The sequence below is a fragment of the Hordeum vulgare genome, chromosome 2H (genome assembly GCF_904849725.1).
Source record: "Hordeum vulgare subsp. vulgare chromosome 2H, MorexV3_pseudomolecules_assembly, whole genome shotgun sequence".
In the NCBI taxonomy this organism is placed as follows: domain Eukaryota; kingdom Viridiplantae; phylum Streptophyta; class Magnoliopsida; order Poales; family Poaceae; genus Hordeum; species Hordeum vulgare.
The window spans coordinates 630,358,191-630,367,527 of NC_058519.1; the positions used below are offsets into that span (position 1 = coordinate 630,358,191).

Genomic DNA, 9,337 nt, shown 5'->3' on the forward strand with positions numbered 1-9,337 from the left:
TTTTCTCAATTTGGCAAAATTTATGAAATTCCTAGACGCTTTTAGATTCTCTAATAAATTCCGAACTCCTGAAAATCTTTTCTGAAATAATGTTTTATGCAAATCTAATAAAATGATGTTTTATCGCCGCAGTGAAGTCCAGGAAAGAAACATATCATTCCGTAGCAGGTTGTGTAGGTGTAGCATTTTTTTTATGATCTTACACATTCCCCCTCGTGGCTCCATATCATGTACTAGTAAAACTTGTCAACTGTTCAGCAACTGTCGTTCTCACCACCTAAACTGATCCAAATTCTTTGACCAAACCATATAGAATGGATTGGCACAGACGATTGTTTTATTCGAGAGAGGCATTGTCATTGGCTACACACTTTCAAGACGTACGTGTCAGATCACCCACAGAGTTGACAACCGAGATATCAGAAATGTTGAATTAATGATGCATACAGCTGCAAGCAAAGGAAACAACACATTCATACCCGGACACATAATCGATCCTTGCTTCCTGCTGTCCCCCAAACTTGCTTCTCGATCGCCATGGCGCTTAGCAGCGGCATCCTCGCCTTGTCAATCAGTAAGTGTGATAATACTACTCAGCTGTTAGACTAATTCATTGATTTGTTATTCTGTTCTCGATTCTCAGGTGCTTTTGGGTTTACATCTTGCAGTTGGAGTGCTGGTGGCCGGTATAGTGACAGTGGTGGCCACGATCGCGATCTACCTGTGCGCCAAGGTCGCCGTGCAGATGTATCTGCACAAGGAAGACAAGCTGGGCGGTCACCGGGACGGGTGGCTCGGCAACGGAGCAGCCTCCGGCAGCACGCCGAGAGCCGTCCAGAACGAGGCCGACGACGTCGAGATGGGGAGCATGAGCTTCTTCATCGAGGGCGTCCAGAACGAGCGGCCCGTCCGCTTCAGCTCGCAGCAGCTGCGGGGCTTCACCCAGGGCTTCGCGCACAAGGTCGGCTCCGGCGGCTTCGGCGTCGTGTACATGGGCAGGTTCCCCAACGGCACGCCGGTGGCCGTGAAGGTCCTCAACAGCACGCTCGGGAGGCGCGCGGAGGAGCAGTTCATGGCGGAGGTGGGCACCATCGGGAGGACCTACCACATCAACCTCGTCCGCCTCTACGGCTTCTGCTTCGACGCCGCGGTGAAGGCGCTCGTGTACGAGTACATGGTGAACGGCTCGCTGGACCGGCACCTGTTCGGCTCGGCGCCGGAGAAGCGCACCATCGGGTTCCAGAAGCTCCACGAGATCGCCGTCGGGACGGCCAAGGCCGTGCGCTACCTGCACGAGGAGTGCCAGCACCGCATCATCCACTACGACATCAAGCCGGAGAACGTGCTGCTCGGGGCCGACATGGCGCCCAAGGTGTCCGACTTCGGGCTCGCCAAGCTGTGCGACAGGGAGGACACCCACCTCACCATCACTGGCGCGCGGGGCACGCCCGGGTACGCGGCGCCGGAGCTGTGGATGCCGCTGCCGGTCACGCACAAATGCGACGTGTACAGCTACGGGATGCTGCTGTTCGAGATGCTCGGGCGGCGGAGGAACCTGGAGCTCGGGCTGCACAGCCGCGAGAGCCAGGAGTGGTACCCGCGGTGGGTGTGGCACCGGTTCGAGGCCGGCGAGATGGACGCCGTGCTGGCGCGCGCAATGGCCGCGGGGGACCTGGACGACACAGAGAAGGCGGCAAGGATGTGCAAGGTGGCCCTGTGGTGCGTGCAGTACCGGCCGGAGGACAGACCGTCCATGGGCAACGTCGTGCGGATGCTGGAGGGGGAGGAGCAGATCGCCACGCCGGGCAACCCGTTCGCGCACCTCGCGGCGTACAGCGCCGGCGCGACACTGACCGATGGCACCACCACGGAATCGAACGTTTCTTCAGCTTTCACCCGCGGGTAGATAATGATGGTACTAGGGGAAAAGCTATGGTTGGACGACAAGGAGTTTCTGATCCCAGCTCAGAAAACAAATTAGTTAAATTGAAGAAAAAAACAAAACATTTTTTGCAACAAACATGGGTTACTACGCGTCCAACTAAACATTCGTTACCTCGACGGTCGTCCGATCCGTTCATCCGAACCACGCGGCAGGCTCCGGCCGGCACCGAGTGATTCCTGAAACTACGATCGAGTTGAAGAAACAATCGTTTTATTGCAAAAAATAAACTTTGAACCCATTAATTCCTGAAACAAAGGTCGAGCTTCACAAACAATCGCTTTGTTGTAGAATTTTTTTTCGTCGTCTTTCTGCAACAACGGCCGTGCTGTAGAAACAATTCCTAAAACAACAAACGGGTTGCAGAAACAAGTCCCGAAAAAACGAACAGGTTGCACAAATAATTTCTCCAACTACTGCAACAACAGCCGCGTTGCAGAAACAACGACCACGTTGCAGAAAACTGAAGAGGGGATGAATGACTGCAAGATTAGAGGAGAGGGAGAGGAAGCAGAGGGGAAGAGACGCCTCATCTTCCGATGAGCTCTCCTCGGATGCCCTAGCGCCATGGACACGTCCAGCTCTTGCAGGAGCTTGATCCAACCAGCGCCCGATTGCTCCTCCCGCGGCGCGAGGTCCCACCCACCCAACCGGATGCCTAGCTGCTCCAGCAGCCGTGGTCATGGCGCCGGGGCGTCCGTGCCTTCCTGCGAGATGAGAGATATGGATGAGAGGGTGGGCTCACAAGAGGAAGATTGGGGAGATAAAAACGAGCTGGCCCGCAGGGACACGCATCGCAAGCATGAGGAGGCGGATGAGCGGTGAAAAATCGGCCGTTTGAACCAGATCTTTTCCCTTAATTTTTTTAGAAAAATACTCATCTATTTTTGGGCTGTATTCAGGCATTAAAGTAAATATTCATGTACTTACTTTATGAGAAATATTATTACTTAAAATAATGTAATTCCAAAAAATATATAAACATTATTTCAAAAATATTATGTAATTTCAATAGTAATATAAATTATAATGATATATGTGAATTAAAAATACGATCATTGTAAATATGAGCCGTGGTCATTGGAGTTCATTTAAGACCCATCTCGGTCATTAGGATGTTTTTTTCGCAAAAAACTCAGGTTGCACGTCATGACCGCCTTTTCCGTCACTGATATTTGGTGTCATGTCATGTTGGCTTGCCTCGTCAGCATGTGATACGTATATAAAACGTGATCAACAGTGTAGATGAACGTTTAAACTAAATTTATCATCGGTTCAATGTATATCCCAAGTTTTAAAACTACTTTTCTTGCCAGCTTCCTACTTGTAAACTGAAAACAGAGGAAGCCTTCGAATGGAGCCCCACGCGTGATAACAAAATGTACATACCCTATGCCGTGGAACTAGGCTGAAAAACACAACCCCTACGTGGAAGCAAAACGACCATCACCACCTAACACAACCTCCACCCAAAGCTATTCGTCGCATTGTAAGCTATGTTAGTTTCAAGACAGGAGTATTGGATAGCTGATACTGAGAAAGCTGCGTGTTTTCGAGACGGGAGAACCGGAGAAGAGGAATATGGGGGGAGGTATTAGCTGTCTCCCTCGCTAACAAATTAAAACTAATACACTCGCTCTTATCATACAAGAGGTAGCCAACGGGTTAGTAATCGTCGGTCTCACCATCGGAACTGATACACATTTTTTGACCAAATCGTGTAGAATAAAATGGGCATATTCGATTGCTTAATCCCTGCAGGAGTTGCTATTGGGTATTGGCTATACATTTTCAAGACATACGTGTCAGATCATCCACACGGTTGACAATAGAGGACCAATCAAAATGCCCAACGGAACATCAATTAATGGTGTATGTACGCTAGACATTTGATCAGCTCCAACCATCATTCTTTCCTGCGTTACATTTAAGTCAATTACCCTGGTGGGCTGATCAAACATGGCGCTTAGCAGTGGTGCCACTCTAGCCTTAGCAATCAGTAAGTATGATGACATGCATATGTGGTTGAACTTTCGCTTCCCAAATCGCTTCCGAATCCTGAAAGTTTTGGCTACCATTTTGCAGTTGCAGTGATCACGGCTGGCATAATAACAGTGGTCGCTATAGTTGCGATATACCAATGCGCCAGAGCCAAGTACAGCATGGAAAGGTATTTGCAGATGCAGCAGGAAGGCAGAGGTGATCGCCGGCACGCGTCCATCGCCTACCGTGACGGAGGGCACACGCCGAGGGTCGTCCAGAACGAGGCCGACGACGTCGAGATGGGGAGCATGAGCTTCTTCATCGAGGGCGTCCAGAACGAGCGGCCTGTCCGCTTCAGCTCGCAGCAGCTGCGGGGCTTCACCCAGGGCTTCGCGCACAAGGTCGGCTCCGGCGGCTTCGGCGTCGTGTACATGGGCAGGTTCCCCAACGGCACGCCGGTGGCCGTGAAGGTCCTCAACAGCACGCTCGGGAGGCGCGCGGAGGAGCAGTTCATGGCGGAGGTGGGCACCATCGGGAGGACCTACCACATCAACCTCGTCCGCCTCTACGGCTTCTGCTTCGACGCCGCGGTGAAGGCGCTCGTGTATGAGTACATGGTGAACGGCTCGCTGGACCGGCACCTGTTCGGCTCGGCGCCGGAGAAGCGCACCCTCGGGTTCGAGAAGCTCCACGAGATCGCCGTCGGGACGGCCAAGGCCGTGCGCTACCTGCACGAGGAGTGCCAGCACCGGATCATCCACTACGACATCAAGCCGGAGAATGTGCTGCTCGGGGCCGACATGGCCCCCAAGGTGTCCGACTTTGGGCTCGCCAAGCTGTGCGACAGGGAGGACACCCACCTGACCATCACGGGCGCGCGGGGCACGCCCGGGTACGCGGCGCCGGAGCTATGGATGCCGTTGCCGGTCACGCAAAAGTGCGACGTGTACAGCTACGGGATGCTGCTGTTCGAGATGCTCGGGCGGCGGAGGAACCTGGAGCTCGGGCTGCACAGCCGCGAGAGCCAGGAGTGGTACCCGCGGTGGGTGTGGCACCGGTTCGAGGCCGGCGAGATGGACGCCGTGCTGGCGCGCGCAATGGCCGCGGGGGACCTGGACGACACAGAGAAGGCGGCAAGGATGTGCAAGGTGGCCCTGTGGTGCGTGCAGTACCGGCCGGAGGACAGACCGTCCATGGGCAATGTCGTGCGGATGCTGGAGGGGGAGGAGCAGATCGCCACGCCGGGCAACCCGTTCGCGCACCTCGCGGCGTATAGCGCCGGCGCGACGATGACCGATGGCACCACCACGGAGTCCTACGGTTCTTCAGCTTTCACCCGCGGGTAGATGATGATGGTTCTCAGAGAAAAACCAGGAGTTTATGATCCCAGCTCAGAAAACAAATTAGTTAAATTGAAGAAAGAAACAAAACATTTTTTGCAACAAACATGGGGCTACTACGGGTCCACCTAAACATCCGTCACCTCGACGGCCGTCTGATCCGTTCATGCGAACCACGTGCGGGGCTCTGGCCGGCACCTAGTGATTCGTGAAACTACGGTCGAGTTGCAGAAAAAATCATTTTATTGCAAAAAATAAACTTTGAACCCATTAATTCCTGAAACAAAGGTCGAGCTTCACAAACAATCGCTTTGTTGTAGATTTTTTTTTCGTCGTCTTTCTACAACAACGTCCGTGTTGTAGAGACGCTTCCTAAAACAACGAACGGGTTGCAGAAACAAGTCCCGAAAGAACGAACGGGTTGCAGAAATAATTTCTCCAACTACTGCAACAACAGACGCGTTGCAGAAAACTGTAGAGGGGATGAATGACTCCAAGATTAGAGGAGAGGGAGAGGAAGCAGAGGGGAAGAGACGCCTCATCTTCCGACGAGCTCTTCTCGGATGCCCTAGAGCCATGGACGCATCCAGCTCTTGCAGGAGCGAGATCCAACGCTTGCAGTCTCCCTCCGCCTGATCCAACCAGCGCCGATTGCTCCTCCCGCAGCGCGAGGTCCCACCCACCCAACCGGATGCCTAGCTGCTCCAGCAGCCGTGGTCATGGCGCTGGGGCGTCTGTGCCTTCCTGCGAGACGAGAGATATGGATGAGAGCGTGGGCTCACAAGAGGAAGATCGGGGAGATAAAAACGAGCTGGTCCCGCAGCGACACGCGTCGCAAGTGTGAGGAGGCGGATGAGCGGTGGAAAATCGACCGTTTAAACCAAATCTTTTAATTAATGTATTTAGAAAAATATTCATGTATTTTTGGGCTGTATTCAGGCATTAAAGTAAATATTCATGTACTTACTTTATAAGAAATATTATTACTTAAAATATTTTAATGTAATTCTAAAATATGTATAAGCATTATTTCAAAAATATTATGTAAATAAGAGCCGTGGTCATTGGAGTTCATTTAAGGCCCATCTCGGCATTAGGGTGTTTTGTCGCAAAAAACTCAGGTTACACGTCATGATCGCCTTTTCCGTCACTGATATTTGGTGTCATGCCATGTTGGCTTGCCTCGTCAGCATGTGATACGTATACAAAACATGATCAACAGTGTAGATGAACGTTTAAACTAAATTTGTCATCGGTTCAATATATATCGCATGTTTTAACACCGCTTTTCATGCCAGCTTCCTACTTGTAAACTGAAAACAGAGGAAGCCTTCGAATGGAGCCCCACGCGTGATAACAAAATGTACATACCCTATGCCGTCACTGGATCACTGAACCTGACACCTTTAACCATTGCAGCACTCGGCTTAGGGGTAGGAGCACTTGCTGTCGAGACCTCGCTGTCCCTCCCCGTGTCCCGGCTGCTGCTCGTGAATGTGCCGGTGCCGGTGCCGCTCGACAGCGCCCAGCCGCTGGAGCTGCCGCCGCCCGACACGTAATGGAACGGGTTCACCGGCGGCACGATGGCCATCTCCCCCTCCAGCATCCGCACCACGCTGCTCATTGTCGGCCGCGCCGACGGCTGGAACTGCACGCACCAGAGCGCCACCTTGCACATGGTCTCCGCCCTCTCCCGGTCCGCCTCCCCGACGCCGGCCGCCGCGGACACGATGCACTCCATATTCCCTTGCTCGTACTTGTCCCAGACCCACTTAGGGAACCACTCTCTGCTCTCGTCCTCCAGCCGGGCGTCATAGTTCCGGCGCCGCCCCAGGATCTCGAACAGCACCATCCCGAAGCTGTACACGTCGCACTTCTCCGTCGTCGGCAGCGCCATCCACAGCTCCGGCGCCGCGTAGCCCGGCGTCCCTCGACCGCCGCCCGTCAGCGACGACATGTGCGTGTTCTCGCGCTCGCCCAGCCGGGCCAACCCGAAGTCGGCCACCTTGGGCGTGAAGTCGGCCGTGAGGAGGATGTTGGCCGGCTTGATGTCATAGTGCACGATCTTGTGCTGGCACTCCTCGTGCAGGTACCGGATCCCCTTGGCGGTGCCGACGGCTATGTTGTGTAGCGTCCGCCACTCGAGCCTCTCCCGCCTATCCTCGCCGTCGTCGCCGTCGTGATAGAGGTACTTCTCCAGCGATCCGTTCTCCAGGTACTCGTAGACGAGCGCCTTAGTGTCGGGGTCGAAGCAAAAGCCATAGAGCCTGACGAGGTGCACGTGGTAGGTCCGGCCGATGGTGCCGATCTCGGCCATGAACCCTTCCTGCACCTTCTTGTTCATGGACATCTTGAGCAGCTTCACCGCCACAGACAGCCGGTTGGGGAGCTCCCCCTTGTACACCACCCCGAAGCCGCCGGAGCCGAGCTCGGTGGAGTAGTTCCCGGTGAAGGACGCCAGCTGCTGGGAGCTGAACCGCATCGGCTTCTCGTTGAGGATGTCGTGGAGGAACTTCTCCACGGGGCCGATCTCGATCACCACGTCGTCCGGGGCTGCTCGGCGGTCACGGTTCCTTTTGCTGATCTCCTCCATGATCTTGGTCACGACCTTCTTGTGCATTTTCTTCCTCACGTGGCGGCATCGCCTGATCACGGCCATGGTTATGACCACCGCCACGGTCGCACAGACCGCCGATACTGGATGAATCGAGGCAAGAACACGGGTTAGCTTACTTAGCTATAGAAAAACTGATTACTGATGACAATTACAAAATCTAGTCATTCTGTTCTGTTAGGTGCGGGTGTGTGTATCTTACCAGTTGCAGTGACAGCCGCTGACATGCCTGACATGCCCAAGCTCTCAACGCCTTCTTGCTGCTTCCTGCTGCATTATGAGTTTATGACATTGGTCAGAAAAGCGCATAGAAGAATCATTCCAGTGGCTAGTACTGGCAAGATAGAGATAATGTTGGCCCTGACTGATGAGATGGTGATAATGTTGACAAAACTGATTGCCGTAGCGCCTCGTGCTTGGACTTGTAAACGGTGGCTGCGTCACGGCATGTGTCAGGCGATTGACATGGCACTGGTTGACATGCAACCAACCAACCAACCAGCCATTGCCCTCCGCTTGCGTGGTCGGCTTGACATTTGGACTATGAGCTAGTGAAACGTGGGCACGTGTCTAGTATTTTTCTTCAGTCTTATGCCCCACAATAAGATGGGAGGGAGGGAAATCCAGTAAGTAATTTCGTTTGACAATACATAATCTCCAACCGATCATACTACTACCCAGAAGCCATCGACTCCATGAGCTGCTCAATTCGAAACGAATTATTCAAGATTCAAGAAACGATCCGCGTTTGCAGGTTCTGAAAACCAGAGGACGGGCAGCAGCTGCAGGAAAAGGTGACTGACTGAAGCGGGCGATTACGCTTGAGAAACCTAGGCGTTGCAGACCTAGAGTAACCAGCCATGGACGATCAGCTCGATCGAGCAGCAGAAACTGACCGTAGACGTAGAGTAGCAGTAGCAGATGCAGTGGCAAGGTGATTGCATGAAAGCAGGCAGGGTAACTTATTATATACTTGCCTGAGCCGATGTCTTCCTTCTGCCCGATCTTCTTGGTGTGCGGCGCCCAGCGTTTCTTCTTGTTGGAAACGGAGGATAAAGTGCAACCCGCCCGGATAAATCGTCGCTCTGATATAGCAAGGCTGGTGTAAGAGGGCCGGAGAGGGGGTCTGTTGTGTTGGGTGCCTCTCTGACCGGAGTAGGAGGAAGGAGATGAGTAAGCTCGCGCGCGCATCCGTCCCTGACTGGCTAAAGGTAATCAATCAGAGGCGTTGACTGCTCCTGCAAGTGTTTGCTGCATGTGGCGTCTCTCGTCACTCTCAACCATCATCTGCCACGTTTCTGATGGCGACGCCGGCGCATCGTGGGGAGCTTCCGGTTCCGGTCAAGGTGGAAAGGCGACTTGCTTGTGTGCTGCTCTGTCCGCCTGGTCGCGATGTAGTGAAATATACAGTTTTTGACCTCCCTTAAAAATCTATACCTAATCTATCTCTCCCTAGTA

At 53.3% G+C, this 9,337-nt stretch overlaps 3 protein-coding genes across 4 annotated transcripts; 2 read left to right on the forward strand and 1 right to left on the reverse strand.

Annotated features, from left to right (window-relative positions):
* Positions 1-354: 354 nt before the first annotated feature.
* LOC123430991 (rust resistance kinase Lr10-like) lies at positions 355-2,123 on the forward strand. Of its 2 annotated transcripts, none has more exons than XM_045114814.1 (2): positions 355-574; positions 644-2,123. In XM_045114814.1, exons 1-2 carry the CDS (start codon positions 437-439, stop codon positions 1,904-1,906), a joined length of 1,401 nt encoding a protein of 466 aa, XP_044970749.1. In that variant the 5' UTR covers positions 355-436; the 3' UTR covers positions 1,907-2,123. The 2 variants fall into 2 exon arrangements, with proteins under 2 accessions (XP_044970749.1, XP_044970750.1); XM_045114815.1 differs by having other exon boundaries at positions 457-574; positions 669-2,121.
* A 1,712-nt stretch (positions 2,124-3,835) lies between these two features.
* Positions 3,836-5,271, forward strand: LOC123428842 (G-type lectin S-receptor-like serine/threonine-protein kinase At1g34300). Its single transcript, XM_045112966.1, has 2 exons — positions 3,836-3,941; positions 4,028-5,271. Exons 1-2 carry the CDS (start codon positions 3,902-3,904, stop codon positions 5,269-5,271), a joined length of 1,284 nt encoding a protein of 427 aa, XP_044968901.1. The 5' UTR covers positions 3,836-3,901.
* A 1,228-nt stretch (positions 5,272-6,499) lies between these two features.
* LOC123428080 (G-type lectin S-receptor-like serine/threonine-protein kinase SD2-5) lies at positions 6,500-9,109 on the reverse strand. The gene is made up of 3 exons (XM_045112246.1): positions 8,857-9,109; positions 8,082-8,149; positions 6,500-7,962 (listed from the first exon to the last, which is right to left on the reverse strand). Exons 2-3 carry the CDS (start codon positions 8,113-8,115, stop codon positions 6,638-6,640), a joined length of 1,359 nt encoding a protein of 452 aa, XP_044968181.1. The 5' UTR covers positions 8,116-8,149; positions 8,857-9,109; the 3' UTR covers positions 6,500-6,637.
* Positions 9,110-9,337: the final 228 nt, after the last annotated feature.